This window comes from Spermophilus citellus (assembly GCF_964194105.1).
Source record: "Spermophilus citellus genome assembly, chromosome: 9".
NCBI lineage: Eukaryota > Metazoa > Chordata > Mammalia > Rodentia > Sciuridae > Spermophilus > Spermophilus citellus.
Genome location: NC_138191.1, coordinates 59,505,441 through 59,529,364, shown reverse-complemented (window position 1 = coordinate 59,529,364; position 23,924 = coordinate 59,505,441). Strand labels below are relative to the sequence as shown.

The window sequence follows — 23,924 nt, the reverse complement described above, 5'->3', positions numbered from 1 at the left end:
GAAGGTGTTAAGCAAAACTGATGTGCTACTAAAAACATCAAGGCTATACAGGGCCATCAACCTCACCACATTCCCAAGAAAGACCTTCTTCAGTGTGTTTGTTAGTCTGACCCAGGCATTGATGAAAGCAGAAAGCCCTGCTCAGAGCCACCAAAGGTGGTTCTGAACCTTGTCATCATAGCATGGTGTTTCTCTTTCTCTGTCTCTTCCTCTTACTCTCCTCTCTTGCTACTACTTTTCAATGTGATTTTAATTAAGATCCATTTTAATGCACAGGCCAAAAGGCAAATAACTCTTCAATAATGAGACAAAACGAAACTGCTGACAGAAAAATAACAGAAGAATGGGCAGTTCAAATTCACACACTGGCATTCAAAAGGAAACCCAAAACCAAGCAACTTTCTTTCAAAGGATGTGCAATGAGGGGGATATTCTGCTTTCCATCCTCATAAACCAATTTCTCCCAACTGACTTCCACTCAGCCTTCCTACATACCACCCCTGGTCTGACGCTATGGGGAGCCCTCAGGGTGGAATGGTTCCTTCAGTACAACACCCAGGTTAAGAGCACAGATGTAAAACCCTCCACTTCCCAGGTTTGTCACACTGAAAGTTATCTAACCTCTCCATATCTCAATTCATCACCTATAAAGTGGCAAAAGTAATTATTTCCAACTCAGAGTTGTGATTATCTAAACTCATTAAATAAAAAATATGCTTATTCATTTTTATACTCTATAATTGTTCAGCCCAGTGGCTGCCTGTAGTGTATATTCAATAAGTGGTAATTATTACCCCATCCATCTGTACCCGCAAGTCAACAGCCAAAACCAAGGGAATAATCATTTTTCAAGTCAATGCTTTTCTTGTTGAGACCTGCCAGTTTCCAAAACTGATCCAACAAATTAGTTTATGTGGCCATTAGGGAAAAGACACAGAGCAAATTACAACAAATGGAGTAAATCAAGCTTCCAAATTTATTAAGCAACCCTGACATGGAACACTAAGATGTTGGTGTGGGGGATTGATAACTCTTACTTAAGGAACAACATTCCAAACTATCATTTGCTTATTCTCAGCTCCAACCTAATACTCTGATGGTCTCCAAAAAATACATGCATTTCTCTATATTTTTTGAAAAAAATATTTATGCTTTTTGTAGCTCTAAGATTGAAACCCAGGGTCTCACACCTGCTAGGCAAGTCAGTGAGCAATATCCCCAGCCTCTTCCTCTACTTTTCAAAAAGTTACATGTTAAAATATCTGAAATACACAAAATTAGCCAGGCAAATCTGTAATCCCAGTGGCTCAGGAGGCTGAGACAAGAGGAACTCAAGTTCAAAGCCAGCCTCTGCAAAATAGCAAGACCCTAAGCAACTCAGTGAAACCCTGTCTAAAAATAAAAAATAAAAAGGGCTGGGGATGTGGCTCAGTGGTAAAATGCCTCTGGGTTAAATCCCCAGAACCAAACTATCTATCCATCTACCTATCTATATGAAATAGACAAAATTAAATACCTTCCAAGCATCCCATCCCAAAAGCATCTCTATCCAGAAGGCATATTTACTTTGTAATAGAGAAAATAATAAAAAGTGTCTTTCTTGACATTTTTATTTAGAGACAGCAATGTAAATATAATCTATCCATGTAAAAAAAAAATAAAGTGTGCTAATCATTAGCATATTTTTTCTCTACTTGCCTAAACAAGGTTAGGAAGTATCTGTATTAGTGACATTGGAATGCCTAGTTTAGGCAAACATGTTATATATCTGTATTGTGTTCAAACATTTTATTTACTTAAAGAACCTAAATATTCAAGTTTTACATGAACATCAGCATGGTGCAAATTCTTCTAAACTGAAGAGATTGAAGAAAAAAATATATCCAAAAGAATATAATGACTATTCAATTCATATGACACAACTCACCTGCAGTGACTAAACAGGAGCTCATAAGGGTAAACATGGCGATCATATAATGGGATGTCATTTTTATTTCTCCAACAGTGCACATCCAGTCACTGCAGCCTATAGTTCTTCAGGTCACAGACAATCTTTGCAAATCAGAAATGGCCTTAAAACCCCTCTTTGCAATGTTCAAATTGCCTGTAAAAAAAATAAATAATTTTCAATAAGAGAACATAGTACAGAAAATTCTTTTCATAAACAAATACATATTAAAGTTAAATTGGCCAGGCACGGTGCACACGCCTATAATCCCAAGGGCTCAGGAGGCTGAGGCAGGAGGATCGAGAGTTCAAAGCCAGCCTCAGCAAAAGCAAGGTGCTAAGCAACCCAGTGAGACCCTGTCTCTAGATAAAACATAAAATAGGGCTGGGGATGTGGCTCAGGGATGAACTGCCCATGAGGTCAATCCTAGTACCAAAAAAAAAAACAAAAGTTAAATCAAGAATTTCTGAAAGGTGTCAAAGAAAAAAATCTGTCTTAAAAAAATGATAGACTAGTACTGAAGCAAACTAGGATAGAAGTGGTGATAACCAAATTAAGATTTTTATAGCAAATACTTTAGCAATTGACATGATTATATTTTAACACTTTTAAATCTTTGGATTTAAGATTGTTTTTACCCACAATCTCTCTATGTTGCCCAGGCTGGTCTCAAACTCCCGAGCTCATGCAATCCTTCCACCTCAACCTCCTGAGTAGCTAGGACTACAGGCACATACCTCCACAACCAGATAAATCACGACAATAGAAGAAAATCGAAATGCACCTGTAACACCACCAGTTACATTGTGGTACAATAAACAATGACATGAAACATGCTTTCTCTAGTGCCAGGACACACACACACACAAAAAAAAGCTCTGATTAGAGACTCATTCTAATGTTATAATGACAGGGTTATCACAGGCATCAAATTAAATTACACTGAGAATCAATCTGAAAAAACAAAGAACCATAAAAAAGGCAAAGCTCTTATTCCATCTGTGTGCTGACATTCTAGCAGATGCCTCCCCTGCCTTTCAGCCCCATCTGGACTAGATGATCCAGAAGATCCTTTCTAACCTTTTCCTATCCAGAGTCTAATCAGAGTCTGCTGGTAGTTTGCTCAACCTGAATATTCCTCCCATGGCTGCTTTACCTCATAAAGACACTTCAAAGTATGATTTCCAGCCTTATATCCCTGAGCTGGTACAACTCCTGGAAGTTGTTCAATTCAACAAATATGTATTGAGCACCTACTATGTACTAAACATGGTTTCTTCTCATCAGCAATAAAAGTTATCCAACAACTGGATAAAAGTTCAAATAATCTGCTTGATCTAAACCCTGGGCAAGGCAGTATGGGGTTTTCCAGAAATCTCTGATACAAAGAAGGGTTGCAACCTTGTCATCCTCACCCAGGAGAAGCTATCCACAGAATGAGTTTCTATTTAAGTGATCTTTGTTCATCAAATGTTAACAGAAAGAAATTTAAAGTGGCTCTTCAAGGCTGACAGTGTAGGTCAATGGCAAAGCACTTGTCTGGCATGAGTGAGGTCCCAGGTTTGATCCCCAGCACCACAAAAAATGAATAAATAAAATGGGTCTTCACGGTTGTAACACTAAATGCCTGTGTGAAAAAGGAAAATTGGGTGTTAGGGGACACAGATAAGAGGGAGCAGGTTCTGGGTTTTGTAATGATACAAAATATGTGAATATTACCTATCTGGAAACAGTAACAATAAAATTGTAACTTCAAAAATAATTTCTTAGATATGCCTTAAAAATAAACTATTATATATGGTTCAATCTTGGTATATGGTGGAAATGAAAAGCCTCATATAGAAAAAGAAAAGCCCAGTATGAATAAAAATATGAGTTACGGTGGCAGTTAAAAATCTGCCCAGCTGTGAATCCACCCTGCCACCTACCAATGAGTGATGAGTGATGTCAGGCAGATTACTTTACATGAATGAACCTATCATGTGGTAGGATATGGTAAGTGAGGATTCAGTAAGTACAAATGATGTTTTGAAAAGTGCCTAACACATAAAAAAAAAATACACAATCAGTAAATATTAGCTAATATTCTCATTAGGTAGTTTATTCTCTTTAAGGCAGTTAAACTGATAAAATGGAAAGATCATGGTACGGTCATTTATGTAAGTCTTAGCTGCTGACAAACCAGTTCAATCAATCATTTGTTTACTGAAAAATAAATGCAACAGACCAAAAAAGGAGATAAGTAAAGAGCCGTATCACTAAGAGAATAAAGTTGCCAGTGAAGTTCAGGTACAAGTCATTGATGACACAATGGTCTTGTCTCAATGCCAACTAAATTATACGGCTCATTTGGAAGCCATAAAATAGACCCTTGAAGCCCAACATTTCTGTCACTGTATTTCCACCTCAGACAAAAAAGGAAATCTTCTGTTAACAATTTGACAACAATAGGGAAATCTATACTTTCCCTTCAAGAAATCAGATTTCCTGAGTGGATTGATAAGGAGAAAACTCTCTGAAAGAATATGCTATTTCAGCAAATGCTAAGGGCCATTTTTATAAAGCAAAACCCTCCAAGGAGATCCTAGAAGAAGATGGCTTCCCAGAAGACTTTTATGGGGCACATAAACCATAAGCAGCACAAGTCTAGAGGGAATATTTAATGAGCATGTGTCACCCCTGCCCACAGCCACAGAGGGTCTGTGGGGCTGAGGCCCATTAATCCAGGGGCTTAAACCAGTTTTGCACAAATCTGTGGAAAGAAAGGCAAATGGTTCTATTAAAAATATAGACTGCAAATTGCTGACAAGAATATTGGGCAATTATTAAAATGCAGCAATTACAGATATAATAAAGCCAAGCTAAACAATTTGATGCCCAAAGGCAAACCACAGCAAGTTTACACCGGATCCTAAAACATCTCCGAGGAAGTCCCAGACAAGTTGAAACTACACACTGCTGTTTCTAACAAAGAGAGAGCTTTCCTTCTTTTAGCATAAAAGTCCCTTCATAATGTAACTTGTTCAAAAAGAAAATAAACTGCAGGGGGTTTTCAGTCTAATCTTCAAAGACAGGATCCTAAGGCAGAGGAGAATGGAAAAGGAAGCATGAGGTTCCCATTCAGCCCGACTTCAGTGTGGGCTAACACCTGCACACACCAGTACTTCGACCCACAAACCAGGGATCTGTTCCCCTACTTAGAAGAATGTGGGTGACTCTGGGCCTCCAATAAGTGGTGGCTTTGCAATAAACCCAGGGAATATGAGCTCCTCTTTTCTGTGAGGTTCTGTCACATTAACTTCACAAAGACCAAAGACTTCAGGCCCTGGTTTTTTGATTTCACTGAATCTCTTTGGACTTTATGAACTCAATGCTGCCTTTCAAAAAAATAGATAGGTCCTCTGAGATCCTGAAAGAACGACTGGGGGTAGAATAATCACTTTGCCCACATTTCAAAGCAATGTGTTCCATTCAAGGGGTATGAGAACATGGAGTATTCATAAACTAAGAGAATAAAATTCTGAAAAAGAACTTCATGAATTAAAAAAGAACGTGCTACTAATTTTGCTAATTTCAAGGGTTTGTCTTTGTTCATTTCTGAGGCCGTTAAACTGAGCATGTTGTCCCACATTCCCTGGTGATCCAACAAAGCACTCAAGTGAAGACTGGGATTAGATGAAAAACCCTAACCTTAACACCATCCTGGGTTTAAACCAATGTTCAAAAGGAATTGGTTGGGAACAATATTGCCTGGCTGAGTTTTTACTGTTGTTGTTGTTTAGTTTTAGAGCAAATCTTGGTCTACCTTAGAGAAAAAAACTGGAAAAATGGGTGTCTAGCAGTAGGCTAATGATCAGTAAAAAAAGAAAAATACTAACTATCCTTTTGATGGCTAATATATTTACCTATATGAGATTATTCAGTCAACACTACATCATAATTAATTTGTAACTGATCAATTACACAGTTAAAAAATTTAACATGCTAAAGATATATGAATGGCTTTTCAAACTAACTGAAAGAGATCCATAGGATTTCACTGATGAAGTTGAGCCCCAAATTCCAAGACTTACACTTGCCCAAAATAACAGGAAAGAGGCAAGGCTCGGTCTCTGTCCATGACTACCGCTCTACCTCCCAGTTTCAGCTCTGTCGTCACAAACTGGAAACCATGTTGTCCTCTCAACATTCAATCTCTGAAAACAAAACAACGTTTTTTCCAAAAGAGGGGGAAGTCTGCCATGGCTACTATCAGACACTGATATGCACTCTGCGCAAATGATTACTGATCACAACTGTGACTCAACTGCAAGACCATGGTGGCAGTTATAATAATAAACCATCCTTGGTACTGCTGAACTCAAAGCTCTTTAAAAATGCAAAGGTCAAGATGAAGCATGAACCTGTGACTGTCACATTCTAACACTAACACTGTTTTACCTGAAATCAGCAGGAGAAATCAGAGATTGAACAAATTTGAAAATCTCAAGGACACAGACATAGTGAGTAGAATTTTAAAAATTACCATTGCCTAAATTCAAATAGTAAGAAAAACCTGAGCTACTGGTAGCCTGAACATGGAATGGTTTCAGAAAGATCTTTACAATGTTTACAATCCACCATTTAATTGGGGGAAAAAATGTTTTCTTTTTTTTAGAAACACACAGTTAAGTCTGCACGTGATTTTAAGAAAAGCTCGTAGAGAAACTGTTCTGATGGCTATTCAACCTGCTATTTAGGGGATTCAGAAAGAGGCAGCATGAATGGCATCAATATCTAGCTTGGCAGCCTATAAAAAGAGGTGTACAGGATGTTAGAATAGATACTGTTGGTTGATGACATTTGGATGCCCTTTAGGACCTGTACACAGAAAGCAAAGCCACCTAACTGTCACAGCAGTGACTCTCAGGTTTCTCTATCACACAAGGGAACTGGACAGTTTCCAATCCCCATTGTAGACAGATTTGGCACAGAGAAGGAAAAAATCCTGGATTTGGTTGAGAAATCTTTGGAATCATATCTAAGCACAATCGGTATTCAACAAATATTTATCACTACTATGTGCCAGACACTATTCAAGATGCCAAGGGTTTAGTAATGAAAAAAGGAGCGCACGCTCCTGCCCTCCTGGCGCTTACATTCTGGCAAAAGTAATATCATTCATTACTTTAGGCAAGCCATTTACTTTTCTGAGCGTCATTGCTTCTAACAATACATCTTTATTTATTGCTTATGCTGTGCCAGGTAACGGGGATATAATGGCCAAGCAAAGCGACATGTTCTTTCCTTAATGGGCTTTCAGTCTGGTGGAAAAAAAGACAAATAATCACAAATATGTAACTACACAATTCTATATGCGCTAGAGGAAGAGTAGCCACATCCTAAGGGTAAACAGAGGTTTAAAAGGTCAAGCGAGGCAAGACCCTTCAGGGAGAAGAGGTTTTACAGGTCCTGATTCTGCAGCAAGCCCACAGGAAGAGAAGAGATTCAAAGGGAAGATAAGAAGAGATTCAAAGGGGATGATCAGATTGGAGTTGATGTTGTTTTCTGGTCCTGGGGATTGAAGCCAGAGTCTCACACTAGCTAGGCAAGCACTCTGACACTGAGCAACATCCCTATTTATTTATTTGACATAAGGCCTCACTAAATTGCCAAGGCTGCCTCAAACTTTTGATACTCCTGCCTCTGCCTCTTGAGTAGCTGGGATTACAGGTGTGCACCACCACTTTTTATTTTTCTGGTACTGGGGATTGAACCTGAGCCACATCCCCAGCCCTTATTATTTTTTGAGACAGAGTCCCACTAAATTGCCCAGGCTGGCCTCAAACTTGTGATCCTCCTGCTGTGGCCTTCTGAGTTACTGGGATGAAAGGCATATATCACCTTGCTCAGATTGAGTTTTTAACTATTTCCCTAAATGCTGTATGGAAATTCTTACAGCAGGTCAGACAAGAAAGAATGGTGGTTGAAATCAGAATGGAACCTGAGTTTGTTCCTTTGTAAGGAGTAATAAACTAAACTTAACGAGGTCACAAGGTTGCTATAAGAATCAAATGAGACAGTGCATACACAGCAGAAAAACTATCATTACTTATCATTAACAGGCTGCCTTAACCAAAGACATTTATTATCCTGAGGCCTAGGAGTAATGAAAGTCCCAGCGTGCTGTGGCTGTCAGCAGGAGGAAGTGAAAAGAGGAAGATTACTCCTAAACTGCTGTACCAGTGGGCAGGAATTTCATGTGAAGACTTGTGGGGAGGGAGGCAGAGGGAGGCAGGAGCCACAGAGGGTAGGAGGGAAGCAGAGCCGCTGGGCTCACTCTCTCCTGCTTGCACTGGCCACCTTCAAAGAAAAGGTAGACTGCCCCTCCAGGGCACAGCCCAGCCTCACCACCCGCTGTCCTAGAATTCTTCCAGCAACCCAAGTGGATTCTAAAAGGCCCAGGCACAACAGACCTCATTCGCAAGTAAAATATATCAACACAGGGGAAGGAAGGCATAGATACATTTCACAAGTTGGTGAAAGACCACATTTTATTCAAATTCACAAGTGGATTTTTCACCACCTTGCAATACTCTAAAAAAAAACACCTTTTCACATTTATAATTTTTGCATCCAAAGATTTCTGTTACTTAACATTTCTGAGGGTGTGTCCTTTTAAGTTAGAATTAATACAGAACTATATTTGGGAGTTCAAAACCTGGCATACCTGTCTCTACCTCTCACTCTCCTGTAACATGATAACAACACTTTGATTATAATATATGAGATAGAATGTGGACATGGTACTTAAAAATATTACTTATATTCTGTCCCACAGTCTTTTTTGCACACCGCCCCCTACCCCTGCTTGGCGTTGAGGATTGAACACAGGTCCTCAAGCTTGCCAGGAAAGCTTTCTACCACTGAGCTACCCCACCCCCAGTCCCACTGTCCATTTTAAATCAATAATCATTGATTTAAAATAATCATTTTAAATCACTGTTGTTTTAATGTTAAAACAGCCCCAAAACTTCCAAAAATAATAATAAGTCAATTACCAGTAGTGAAATCATACAAACTGTAGTTTATAGAAAGCTTCATATTCATTTTGAGATGAGACTTTATTATCTAGAATTTCAAAAATTCTCCCCATCACCAAAAAAATAATGATTCCAAATTCAATATAAGATCTAAGTCCTAATGATAGTCATGATATTGCAAAACTGCTTCCAAATGATGGGGAAGGCACGGTCTCAATATTTCTGGTATAAGTTATAGGGACCTGGCTACGTATCCTTCCTCCATTCTACTTTATGGTTCCCATATTAGCAGTAGAGGTTTAGCCAGGGGCGGTGGAACTCAGCCTAGCACTTCCACCAAACCAACCGAACTACTTAGAATGAGGAACAAGCTGTCATCAAGAGGATTTATATCATGAAGCTGCAATTATTCCAGCAAAACTCAGCACACTTAACATTCCCAAGACTACAGTCATGATCCCCCAGGCCCTAGCAAGCACTGGACATTGACAAAAAGCTTCAGGTAGATCTCAGTGGTAGAGCACATCCCTAGCATATGCAAGAACCTGGGTTACATTCCAGCACCACAAAAATAAATAATAAAATATCATGCATACATTACAATAAAAGTAGTATGGATGAATGATAAATTGTTACAACATGTCTTGATAGCAAATGATAAATCAACAGATAATGGTTGGACCTTAAAGCACCCTCAAAGCAATAGTGGGCAGGAGTTCTGCCATCAATGTATTTTATGAATTCAGACATTCTAGGACTTACTAGCTTCATCTCTATTATTAAAAGATTAAACAATTTTTATTCTACATATTACATATAATTGTCATTATATGGACTCATGACCAATCCTGAATCCTCTCTATAAAACAAGACTTCAAAAATATCTGTGGAGAGGTTGGGGCTGTGACTCAGTGGTAGAGAACTTGCCTGATACATGTGAGGCTGTGGATTCAATCCCCAGCACCATCACACACACACACACACACACACACACACACACACACAAAATAAATAAATAAATAAATAAATAAATAAATAAACTTTGAAATGCATAATCATATAATGGCTAGCAGCAATAACTTTAAGTTAGAAACTATTATTCAACAATCACATTCAACTTGATAACATACAAGAAAATAATATACCAATACTACATTAGTGTGTTTAATCTATAACTTGTGAACCAAAAGAATATTTAAATGTGGCATATTCCCAACAATGAAAATTATAAATCAAACACAAAACCTGAATTTTGTCCAGATCTGCTCATTTTATCCAAACCTACCATTTCTATGCTCTTCTTCAAAGTCCAGGAACCCTACTCATTCCCGTCTTCTCATTCCAAAGCCACTTCTAATTAATCCCATCTCACCCTGAACACTGCCTCCTCAACATTTTGTGTATAATTTGTGCCACGTTAACTTCTACTCAGAGCCAACTCAGTATGTTACAGATAAACAAAATCCACTCCAACCCTTTAACTTGATAGATTAGCAAACCAAGGATCAGAAAGACTCCATGACTGACTGGCCCACTGATGCACAGCTAGTTAGTGGTAAAGCCAAGGCTTTGGCTAAAGGAAGATATCAGGGCCACAGGGAAATTCTTCCCCTCTGTAATTATTCTGCGCTTATTCAAGTGTTTGTTTCTCATTCCCCTTCTTATTAGAGGCTCACACCCTGCTTTCTTCTCTGACCCCACAGAATATCTGTGACTACTGAGCACCTAGGATATCATTCCATTCTCTCAAGCACCCTGTTTGCTCTTGCCTCCATTTAATATTTTTAATTTTTATTTTTGGTGCCAGGGATTAAACCCAGGGGCACTTAACCACTGAGCCACATTCCCAGCCCTTTCTTTTTCATTTTATTATTATTTAGAGACAGGGTCTCACTAAGTTGCTTAGAGCCTCACTGAGTTGTTGCAGCTGGCCTCAAACTTGCAATCCTCCTGCCTCAGCCTCCCTAGTTGCTGGGGTTATAAGCATGTGTCACCCACACCCAGGTATTCCATTTGAGAATGAAAAAAGTAAGGCTTCAAGATGCTAAGAAAGCCTGAGATCACCAACCATTAAGTCCTCGCACCAAGATTTGAGTCCAGGTCTAATTACATAGCCCATCCTCTTACCCACTACAAATTGGGGTTCCTCCCAAAACAGCTGGCTTCCAAAAAAGAAAAAAGGCAGGGTCAGTGCCTAATCAAGAAACCACTGTGGATACCAACCAGGCTCCAAATAGGCAGTCACTCTGGTAATAGGCAGTCTGATGAGATCTGATACAGAGACAAATTATTTTGCTTTGAAATCAGGCTTGCAAAAGCTTGACCAGCAATTATATTTACTTCATTCATTCAACAAGCATTTATGAGCAAATGATAAACCAACAGATAAGGGATGGAACTTTAAGCATCTACCTCATGTTGGGCCTTGTTTAAGGAGCTGGACACAAAGCAATGAACTAAACACATCTATTTTCAAAGAGTTTTACCTTCTGATGGGGGCAGACAGACAACAAATATATGTGACAAACTGTGGTAAGACCTAGAAAGAAAAATAAAGCAGGGTAAAGAGAGACAGTAATGAGAGGAGGGATGCTATTTTAGCAGGAGGCCAGGGGTGGCCTCCCAGATGAGGTGACATGTAAGCACAGAGGTGAGAGCAAAGCTGTGATAACATCTGAGGGAAATGCATCCCAGGAAGTGGAAATAGCAATGGCAAAGGTCCTTGGTGCGTTCTATAGTGCTGTTGAAGCGTGCAGCCCCTACAGCCCACCAGGGTTCAAATCTCTGCTCTACTTCTTCCAAACAATGTAATTATGGGCAACTTACTTAAACCTCCAAGCCTGATCTGTAAAGCAGGCATAATGTGTCTGTCTCCCTCACAGAGTTGTTAGGAAGATTAAGTAAATTAATACCATTTAAAGCACTTACTACCCAGTATGTTGTTAGGGTTCAGGAAATGATAGCTATGATTATTGTGAACTAGTCATCGATAACTCAGCTCCATTCAGAACCATTCATTTTCAATTGGTGGTTTTGAATCCCAGACTTAAATTACATTGCTTGGCTCTGTCCCTGGCCAACAACTTCCTCCTAAGCCTTAGACTTCCTTGGCTGGGCTTCCTGTCCTGAGGAGAAGAGTCCTGTATGGAACCATACTGATGTTATCTCACTAAGAAGGAGAGGCACATTACTCTAGCCTTACTATTACACTAATATAAATTATGCTCTTCACTCCACACCCCCTGCCCTCCAGAATCCAACACCTTTTCAGGACAGAATTTCTCGCCCCTTAGGTGTAAGTTATTGGTTTCATAGGACTGGTCCCACCCATCTTCACTCCTCGCTGGCATCACTTGACAGAAGCAAGCAGCAACTTCAACTACAATCCTCCGTCTTCAGAAGGGTTCAAACTGCACTTCAAAATTAAGATATTAATTTTTTTTACATCCTTTCTCCAATGTTCTTTTTGCCTAAAACAAACATTTGTTTTCAAAGAAAACAGAACAGAAAAGCAAAACTCAAAAAAGCATCTGGCCTGGCAGTCTCAAGACTGTTCCTTGGAGCACAGAACCACCTCTAGAAGATACCAGAAGCCACCAAGGGCATGGGATCAGAGCTAAAGAAAGATATCAGGGCCACAGGGGAAATTCTTCCCCTCTGCCCAGTACCCTCTCCTCCAGCTCTGTCCCTTACTGCTCTGTTAATTTTTCATCTTTGTATCTGGATGGGTTAGAGGGCAAACCACAGGCAGAGAGAAACCACAGCAAGCCCATGCCTGTTAGAGGTAAAATGGGAATCTTCCCAAACCACTTGTAAGGCTGGAGAGAGCCCAGGGTTGCTCCTTCAAGTCAGACAATTAAAAAGAGATCAATGGGGGCTGGGGATGTGGCTCAAGCGGTAGCGCGCTCGCCTGGCATGCGTGCAGCCCGGGTTCGATCTCAGCACCACATACAAACAGATGTTGTGTCCACCGAAAACTAAAAAATAAATATTAAAAATTCTCTCTCTCTCTCTTTAAAAAAAAAAAAAAGAGATCAATGTTCTACTCCAACAAGTCTTAAATGAGGCTTTAAAAAATCAGATCCTCCTTCTTCCTGACAGGCCTGATGTGTTCCCTTTTGAATGCCCCGAGCATATGTTTAACTGGAGTATAATGAATCTATAAAATCTTACTTTTTCTCCCTAATTTATTCATTCCACAAATATTTAAGGAAGTGCCTTCTCTACACCAGGACTGTTCTTGACATGGGAATTGGACAAGGAACAAACATAAAAATCCTTGCCCTCATGTAACTTCCATTCTAGATAGGGAGACAGATTACAAACAAGATATAGAACTGTGTGTTAGGTAGAAATAAGTGCTAAGAAAACATATAAAGCACAGACATGCATGTGAGTCTTGCATTTGTTTCCTTGTTGTGAGCCAGGACCTAAAAGAAGTGAACTCTATAGATATTTAGGAAGAAAACATTCAAAGTGAGAAAAAACAGTACACGTGAAGGCCCTGACACAAAGTGTGCAGGGAAACTCAGGAAACAGAAAGTAGTGCAGCTAGTACAGAGTGAGCAAGCAGCAGCAAGAAACCTGGGAATGGTCAGCTACCACACAGGACTTCACAGATCACTGTAGGGATTCTGGCTTTTAGTGTGAAAAAGACAGGAGCAGTTGAGAGTTATAAGCAAGGCATGATGGGATCTGGCTTAGGTTTTATCAGAGTCACTCTGGCTATTGGGTGGAAACTAGATTACAAAGGGGTTAGGGAGAAAACTGCTCACTCACTGTGTGATCTTGGAAAGACCAGCTATCCTCTATGGTTGTTCTCATCTTTAAAGGGCCTTAAAGAAGATTATTCTAAGCCCTGCTCTAATCTCAAATTCTGATTCTGATTTGATTGCCTTCGTCTTGTCTATGATTATATTTATATCAACTATAATCCTGACCTTTCCTCAAAGCTTTAACTGCAGTGACACTGAGTCGAAGAATTTAATTTGACAACACATATCATACATCAGGCCCATACTAGACACTCAGGATACAAAGACGGTAACACTCTGTTACGGTTTGGTTCTTGAATGTCTCCCAAAGGCCTATATACTAAAGGAACAGTCCCGATGGTGGCAATATTGGGAGAGAGTAGAATCCTTAAGAGGTAGGGTCTAGTGGGGAGGTCTTCAGGTCTTTGGAAGGGGATTATGGGATCCTATTCTCTTCCTCTTTTTTGCTTCCCAGACATGAGGTAAGTGGTTTTGCTCTGCCACACAGTCCCACCATGATGTGCTACTTCAATACAGGCCCAACACAACAGGGTCAATAGATCATGGAGTCAAATCTCTAAAATTGTGATCTAAAATAAACCTTTTCTCCTTATCTTTTGTTATACTGATATATAACAGCATAACCGAAGGTCATTAAGGAAATCCCCAATCTGAGACTGTGGACCACAGAGTAGTATTTGGGTTTGGGGATTAGTTTTAATGGAAAGACCTACAGAATAACCAGGTGTCACTGCAGAATAACAGGCTGCTGAAAGTATAGGTATGAAATGAAGAAACTGGAAGTTCCTGACATAGACATGGCCAATGAAGCACGGAAATGAGCAACTAAAGGTAGATTGAGAAATGAAAAGAAAAGAAAGGGGAAATGCCGCTAATGATTTGTCTCCACCAAAACTCATGTTGCATTCTAATATCCATATTGAGGTACTAAGAGGATAGGAACTTGATCCAACCATGGTATTTGGATGCGGGGGGTGGAAGGTAATTAAGGTTAAACAGGACCATAAGGATGGGGCCCTAATCCAATGGGACTGTGGCTTTATAAGGGGAGGAAGAGAGACCAGAGCTAGAATGCTCTGTCTACCCCTTCACCTACCTAGAAATTCTGCAATAGGTCCCCCACCAGCAAGAAGTACCTCACCAAATGCAGACACTCAATCTTGAACTTCCAGCCTTTAGAACTGTAAACTGAATAAGCCTTATTCTGGATAAGGAAGCCAGTCTTGGCTTTTTTGTTACAGCAACAGAAAATGGACTAATACAAATGCCAACATGTGGGGATCCATCATGGAAAAGGAAGACTGCAGAGAGATCAGGAACATCCAAGGGAAAACCAGAAGTAATGTTGAGGAAACCAAGAGAATCAAATGTGGGGAAAAGAGGAGAGTAAAGCAAAAAAACACATGAGGGAAAGAACAATGAAGATGCTGACTGAAAGCAGGCTCAGAATTTTGCACTTTGCACCTTTTCTGGCTCGTCATGGTGTGGTGGGCGTGGGAGCCTGCCGCCGCAGGCTGAGAAGTAAATGGAAGGTGAGAAGAAAAGAACCAAGAGCTAACACACCACCAGCTCTGGCAAGACTAGTTGTTATCAGAGATTCTGTACCATCAGGAAAGTCTTATTCAACACTCTGTGGAGGTGTAAGGTGTGAGAAACAGGAACCAAGAGCTGCTACTGGGGATGATCTTCTGGTGATGGAAAGGATGTTTCTTAGTTACCCACCCAGGTCTCATAGGACCACTAATCCTGAAACTAGCAGCAGGCATTCAGAAAGGCTAGTTGCTTCTAATAAGTATCGAGGACAACATATCCACCCACGTATTGTCCAACTATTAGACCTCTTCTCACACTCACATCCTTGCCTTTTCTCCCTTAGCAGAATACTGCTGAGCAGTAAGGACTGCATTTCAGTTGAAAGGAAGGTAAGTGTAACAAAAGTCCATAGCACCAACGACCACGTGTGATACTGTGGATCTGTGGATCCATAAATTACATCAATCAGACAGGAAAGGGCTTCACCAAAAATCCAAGCTGGGACCCAGAACACTGGGCCCAGAGCAGTTAGTGTCAGCAGAAGTTGCCTAACTGCCCTTCGATGTGCTCTCTGAGAAAAAGAAAAGAGCCAAAAGAGGAACAAGTCTTTAATCCTAAAATTATTCTGAATTTCCAATATAGAGCACTTGAGAAACATCTGAATTCAACAGAAAAACTAGCAGATTCTTTAAAATGTGCATCTACAATTCTTTCTCCTATACCCTCTGCAAAAAAAAAGCAACCTAACTCCCAAATGATCATTTTTCTTGGCTTAACTTCACTATTTTTTGTGATACATAATTGGAAACAGACTGATTTTTCCTGGCTTTTAGAGAATCAGATCCTTCGGGGTTATAAGAATTGCCAGTTATAGAACCTCAACTTTAGCAAAAATGTCTTTTGCAAAGCTCTTACCTATATACCTACTTGAAATCTATATTAATTCCAAAGAAAACATTTAAATCCCTTATTATTATGCAAAAGTGAACTTTCTCCTAATAAATCAGAGACCTCCCTCCCTCTCCTCACCTCTCTACCCATTTAAGCTAAGTGAAATCCTGCTTTGAGTTCAGCTATTTCCCATTCAGACATTACCAAAAGCCCCACCCAACATGGTATCTACATGGGACACTTTCTAGAGGTATTTTCAATAATCTAGTAGAACTGGTTCTAAAGAAACCCTCTTCACTTAGCCCATAATAAATTTAATGTCTTGAGCATCTTAGAGATTGAACATATCAAGCAATGAAATAAAGATGCCAATGGACTGAAAAGGGCATAAATATAGGAAAATGTGAAATGTAAGAAGTTGGTCATCCTTACCTTGGCTCTTGTCAAAAACATCATGTCCTGCAACTGTGGTAAATAATGTCATGGGTTAAAAACAAAAAGACAGGTGTATCTTCACAAAACAAATCGTTCTTCATGATTCATATAGTATATTATGAATACATGACAAGTAACAATTTCTTGAAGGTCACAAAACTCATAAAACTAATAGGAATACTTGTTCAAAAAGCCTTTGGCAAAAAGAGAGACCAGCAATAATAAACATGTTCATTTAGAAGATCAGAAACTTCTCCCACACACATAGGGAAGACCTTACACTGCAATGATGAAAAATGTTTGTAATGAGTCAATGGTGCTTTCCCTCCAAGTTGCATTTAATTTGCCAGCCAACTGTACAAAGTCTAATATAACAAAATGAAAGATTTATACTTCGTAGACACTCAAGAGTTTTGTGTTTGAGCAGGTTTTGTTTTACAGAAAAAAAAAAGCATAAAAATGAGATACATAACAACACTGAGGATCATACCAAAGAACTTAGGATACTACCACATGAACATGGAGCTTTGTAATTAGAACCTAAGTATCTCACCTCAAACAACCTTCCAGTATAAGGGGTAAAAAAAGCCACTTTCTGCTCTAAAAATTATCATACACTTAGATAATTATGAAATGAAATTTGCAAATAGCCACCAGTGCATTTTTGCTTCCAAGGACCAATATCATACTGTCAAAATGCATAAATCACTAAAAATGCTAATAGAATGATACTCTCCAAAGGGACTCTTTTCACACACCAAATGGAATTAAGTATTCATCAAGTTTCCATTAATAAAATAGTGAAAAAGAAATCCAAAGTTCTGTTGGGCCCTCCACTCTGCCTATCGGTAGTGTTGGCCTTCCTGTCTGAAATTGCAGACTGTCTCCCAAGGTAATCTGATCGACAGGGAAGCTCAAGGACTAGTGTCTGTGAAGATTGTTTTCCAAAGATCATTTTTTTCAGGAACTAATCAACTTAAATGTGTTTTTACAAATGGTCCATCTGCAATTTTACACCAAAACCTGACCTTCAGCATATACAAGATAAGCAAATTAGGTACTTGGAAAGACAGAAAAGCAAGTGCTTCATCCTCCTGACACAGCTCCTAACTTGAAAGGCACTTCTCACTCAGAGTCCAGTGTTCAAGAGGTAGGGAGAGCACATGCTTCTGCATTATCTTTTTTTTTAATTTATTTATTTGGGGTACTGGGGTATCCTTTTTATTAAAGTAAAGATAGGGCTAACATTTCAGATTTAATTCTAAATTATTATCCTGGCAACACTTTAACATTAAATTTGAAAATGAACTTTGTTCCACTCAACATATCACTCAGAGTGCTCTTTCCAAATTAGGAGATTTCAACATAAAGGAATCACCACAAACAATACCAGATATTAATTATCCCTACCCACACAGTTATTATCATCTGAAAGATATGTCAGGATGGACAGATATGTCTAGAGCTCCTGTTCCAGACTTTCCACTTAAAATATGGTCTCTATCATATTTAGGTAACTGTCAACCTATTAAGTCTCCATCTCTAGCCTAGAAAGCTAAAGAATAAAAAATGTTGAATAAGGTCCAATCAAGAGTTGCCTCAGGCAGAATCAATGTTGTTTTAAACACAAAATATTGCACACATCTTGGCTGAGAGAGCAAGAGCTCAATCACTAGTCCCTAAGATGGAGAAGGAGAATGGTTGGAAATCTGTGCTAAATCTTAAGAAAGGACTTTGCAAGAAGAGAAAATAAAGCTCAATGTCAGTTAACAAGCAAATGTGCTATTTCAAAAAAAAAAAAAAAATAGAAAACAAGAAATCTAGAAATGAACAGAGCCCAGGAAATGGACCCAGATCCTTTTTGTAAAGCCTTTCCAAGTGGTGTTAATTTATTTCATCTTGACTAGAAACTGAGCAAATTAGCAACAGCTTGTGTTTTATGAAATGCTACAAAGTAACAGTGCTATCATTCCAAGTGTTACTCTGAAGATGTGGAACCCCAGAAATTACTGCCATTCATCTCAGTACATTTAATTTTCTTCCAATGTCATAAACGCCCTTACTAAATCCGTTAAAGGCTCACTATTATTTGTTAAAGGCTAGCTTTTCATATGACCCTAGATTCACTCATACATTCCAAATTGCCCACATTCCTAATGGCAATAAGAGATTGCTTTTTAAGTTAAAGATCCTTAAAAACACTTATCCAACTCATTACAAAATTTTCTAACGTTTTTTTAAATTTAAAAAAATTAAAAACATTTGAAAATATAAGGAAAATCTACCATTAAACTGACCAAAATGACAATATTACTACTGTTAAAATAATTATTAGAGCAAAAAAGAAGACTGTCCTCTTTTAACTAATAAACTTGATAATTATAAATTTTCATCCATTAGAAATGAAAAGACAGAAACATACATATCATAATGAATTATCAAGAACTGGTAATTCAAAGTGACAACAGAGCAGAATCGTCCAGGAAAAATATTACAGCTATGTTACAACTTACCCAGTCATTCTGTAAATTCTAATTATTCTGTCTTCTATGCTTAAAATATAAAGTCAGAACCTTTCACAGATTTATGATCCCAGGAAGTTGGTCATCCCTTACATACTAAAAGAAGTCAGTAATGACCTGCAAAGGACATTTTTAAGTTCCCTGGGCTCTCAGGCAAGCAGTCACCTGACTTTTACAAGCTACAACCAAGTTTCATACAAAAAGGAAAGATTAATTCCTTGGAGTCTTAAAAAGAATGGGACAATAGCTTCCTTCCAGCAAACCAATTTTGTCAATCTTTAAAGGTTTTGGGTGACAAAGCCCTAGGCATCCTTAAGGCATCTTAGCCCCCTGCTAAGATGAATAAGTATAGTTAATTTGCTGAACTCTAAAACCAGAAACCATAAGCCGATTAGTGAGTAGGAGGTTGATAAACATTTGTGGAGAAAGTAAACTAGATGGGCGCATGGAAGACTAATGAGATCCCAAATAAATGCTACCCTGTAGTAAGTACAATGGTAGAAATTTTGAAAGAAGGGGCTAAATTTGAAAGTCACTTAAAAATAGGATCCAAATGACCCTAACTTTATGAAGTAAAGTTAAATCAAAACTGTGTGATACACAAGAAATAAGAAAGGAAAATGGCCTATAAAACAGCAAAGAGAGAAAATTTAAATTGTCAGTTTGACTAACTTGGGGTGGGAGAGGATACTGGGGATAGAACCCAGGGATGCTTTACCCCTGCGCTACATCCCCAGTCCCCTACACCCACCTGGCTTTTTTTTTAAACAGTGTCTCACTAAATTGCCAGGGTAGCATCAAACTTGCAACCCCCTGCCTCAGCCTCCTGAGTTGCTGGGATTACAGACATGTGCCATCAAACCTACCTTCCAAGCATGTTAACTCTTAAATATTGTTTACATGTGTATTTATAGGTATAGCCACCCATAGATACATCATAGATACCTATGCTGACATTGAATATGATAAATTGAACATCCCTAATCCAAAATAAAATATGCTCCAAAATTCAAAATTTTTTCAGAACTATTATGACATCACATTTGGAAAATTATTCGTCTGACCTTATGTGATGAGTCAAAGTCAAAAAAAATACTAAAAATGCTATATAAAATTACCTTTTGGCTATAAAGTCTATATGAAACAAATTTTGTGTTTAGATTTGGATCATTTTCTCAGGTCATCTCATCATACATGTGCAAATATTTCAAAATCTGAAGAAATCCAAAACACTTCCAGTCCCAAGCATTTCAGATAAAGCATATTCAACCTATACTAAAATATATGCCTCTAAAGAATGCACAGTAATAGAATTGTTATAACTTAGGGTGAACAATCTTCTATTGTCTTGCTCTTGAAAGATGTTAATGAAACATAATAATAACAGAACTGTGAGTGCACTAGTCTGAGAAAAATTCATTACAACCAGTTTTATATAAGAAGTTAAATAGCCAGGCAAAGATGATGGTGTACGCCTGTAATCCCAGCAGCTTGGGAGGCTGAAGAAGGAGGTTGGTGAGTTCAAAGCCAGACTCAGCAATTTAGCGAGACCCTAAGCAACTCAGAGAGATCCTGTCTCTAAATAAAATATAAAAAAGGTCTTGGTATATGGCTCAGTGATTAAGCCCCTCTAGGTTCAATCACCAGTACAAAAGATAGGGTGGGTATATAGAGAAAGAACGTTAAATAAGGAGAGTTACAAGAGGATTCGGGATGGATTTCCCTGGATTACCAGTTTTTTCAATAACATGAAATACTATTCAAACTACACAAAATTATTTTACATGCATACCTCCTAAAGAAAACAAATTGAAAAAAAATAAGAAGAACATAGATGTGTGTATTTAATATCTATCTAGCCACCCTCGGGTTTTTGACACATCCAATATACAGGCCCTGTCCTCAAAAATCATTGTTATTTTAATGGGTTGAAATTAAACACAGTTCTTTATTGCAAATGCAAAAAGCAACTTGGTTATTTTGATAGAAGAAGGCACAACATTTTTCTCTTCTAAAATGTATGTTTAACACCTTCCAAACTGATTTGTATGATTTATAGACATTAATAGTATTTTGTGCTCCCCCTATTGGTTAATATTAAAAATAACAATGAATTCCCCAGGGATTGCCTTTGAAGTTCTGGTGTTCAAAAGTTAAGTTGGTGATTTTATATTTAAAAACATGAGCCCAATCAACAGTTATTAAGCAAAGCTGCCATATAATGGTCAGATTCCATCACAACAGGAAAAATTAACGTTGACATATGACAAAGACAAACTAAAGGGCAAAAAATATGCTGAAGCTTTGAAACACTAAACAATGTAGAAGTAAAGCCAAAAGCAGAGAACACCAAGAAACAGAGCAACATCCTTTAACTGACACAATGGCATGAAATCAATTCCATTTTAATAGCCCTTAAGGGGGTAAGAATTATTTCCCTACCTCCTGTGCCAGCCTCAAGCTGTTTCCTAAGGAAGCCAAGTAACGGTGATCAACAATGTCTGGAAAATTAATAAAAGAAATTAAGAATAAAGATCCATATTAACACAAGTCAGTTCTATTTATAATTATTTGGAACCAGTTTCAGAGGAACTGAAATTTTATATATACATACATATATATTTTTTTCACCTAAATTAATCACAGATATGTTATCCAAGTTTCAAAAGACGTGTTGAACTCAGAAGGGAAGCTGGGTGATGAGTGAAGGTCATCTATTCACCACACACAAATCTGACTGCTCTCTGCCCAGCTGATCAAGCTAGTTGAGGAGTTAGAACTAATGGAAAGTTGGGCATGATCTTGGGCAAGTAACTTACCCTCTACAGTCTTATCTGTAAAGTGGGACTATTAAAGTGGGACTGTTTTTACCATAGAGTTGATGTGATGCTTAAGTGCCACCAGGTCACTACAAACACAAAATTTCTGGTACATAGGAAGGGCTCAATAAACATCAGTTATTACTAGCGAAAAGATACAGGTGAATTCACACTGAAGTAACTGCATGCAGTATGAAATACCCTTTCAGGAAGATGACAAGATCTTGACCTGTTTTGTGACGACTTCTATCCTCCCAAACCTATCACTTCATCTAGTGAATATGGAACTCAGAAAACGCCTGGTTCCGCGTCTCAATCTGTCACTCCTATAGTCCCCCTACCCTCACCGCTGTGTCAAGCCAATGCTGGGACAAGCACTGCTAACACCTGGCAACGCTTCCCTGGCGCCAGGCACTGCTCTAGCACCTTGCACAAAAAAACTCGTTCAATCCTCACAGCAACATTTGGGGGACCAGTACTGTTATTCCCATTTCACAGCTAAGGAAAAGGGACGATTTTACTGTCGTAGCTTTCTGTATGGACCCCAAATCCATAGGGTTCTATTCTGCCAAGGTAGGGCCTGCTTGACATGCCGGTTCCCCTACACTATGTGATTCTGGAAAGTGCCCTAATAAGAACAAGTCGGATTCTTCTAGCAATAGCCCAAGATTTCCAAGTTTGTCCGAACCAAGTTAACACACTTAAGAGAGCCTTCAAAATAAATCGCGAAGAGCGGCCAAGGTAATGCGGGTGAGTACTCCGCTGGGGCTGCAGCAGCAGCGCACCGCACAACCCGAGGAGCACCCTCGGGGTGCGGCCGGCTAGGAGCGCCGGGTCGCGTGGGTGCGTGAGTCCTGGAGACGCGGCCTCTGCCACAGCAATTGAGTGCAAACCCACAACAAACCTTTCCCACTGACGCTGTCACGCGCAGGGAGGGAAGTGGCCTGCGCACCCCACAGAGGTCAGAAGGAACCACAAAAAGGAAGAGTGAAAGCGGGCTTGGAGAATCCCTCCCCAGCCCTGCGCATCGCCCCGAACGCTGGCCACCGGTGACGGCCGCTTCCCACGCACCTCAGGTCCTGGCTTCTCCGAGTATAAACACCGTCAGACCAAGGCCGCCCTCCCAAGTCCAGGGGTTCTGCCGTCCGAGGCGACCCCAGCAGCTAAGCAAGCACCAACAGCCCGCGCTCCAGGGACTCGCAACGCGCAGCCTGCAGAGCCCGCGGCCCGGCGGGTGACCAGCAAGCTGCACAGCCAGGGAGTCCCGGCTGGCACTGCAGAGCTGAGCGGACCAGCCGGCACGTACCTCCAAGGCGGTGTGTCAAGAGGAGATCCACCCGCGGCAAATTGGAGGAAAGCAGAGCAAAGTTTCCCCGCCCAGCACTCGGCGGCTGCGAGCTCAGGCAGCTGCTGCGCCGCGGCGCAACTACGCCATCCCGACCCGCCGGGGACTTTCACCTCCTGCAGGGAGCTCCGAGAATCACGCAGGGAAAGTGGCCGGCACGAGAGCCACCGACTTCCCTCCCTCACTCTCTGAGAAGAGGAAAGTGCCGCTTGGCGTCCCCGAAACCCTCGATTACCCCCATCGGGCCGACCCAGCGCATTCGCTCTCGCTCACACACACACACACACGCGGGCGGGGTCGGGCAGGACGCCACAGCAATCAGCGCGCGGGGGGAAGGGCGCTTCTCCGCTGCGTCCCCACCGGGGGCTCTGGGCCGCCCAGAAACTCCTCCTCCCGCCTCCCGCCTCCTCTCTCCTCCCCTTAGCCTCCCCGGCTATGGATGAGCCCCAAGAGCAGCCCAAGCCTGCGTCTCCCTTCGGGCGGAGAAGCCAAGGAAGAGAAGGAGCTCCGGGTGCGGCCGGGCTCAGAGCGCCCAGGTTGGGACAGCGGGTAGGAAGAAGAGCGGGCTACGCGCTACGAACTACAGGACTCGCTCCCTCAAACTAGATCCTGCAGACTTTCCAGCTCTGGAGGA

At 40.1% G+C, this 23,924-nt stretch overlaps 1 protein-coding gene across 6 annotated transcripts in view; it reads right to left on the bottom strand.

Annotated features, from left to right (window-relative positions):
• The window catches only part of TGFBR3 (transforming growth factor beta receptor 3), a 194,417-nt gene extending 170,732 nt beyond the window's left edge, over positions 1–23,685 (bottom strand). Inside the window, exons 1-3 of one of the 6 annotated variants that reach the window (XM_081307666.1) lie at positions 23,252–23,685; positions 21,569–21,627; positions 1,928–2,104 (exon numbers count right to left, since the gene is read on the bottom strand). In XM_081307666.1, coding sequence (XP_081163792.1) covers positions 1,928–2,012 — 85 coding nt within the window. In that variant the 5' untranslated portion in view covers positions 2,013–2,104; positions 21,569–21,627; positions 23,252–23,685. The other 5 variants (XM_081307669.1, XM_081307668.1, XM_081307667.1 and 2 more) reach the window with 5 other exon arrangements.
• Between the last annotated feature and the right edge of the window lie 239 nt (positions 23,686–23,924).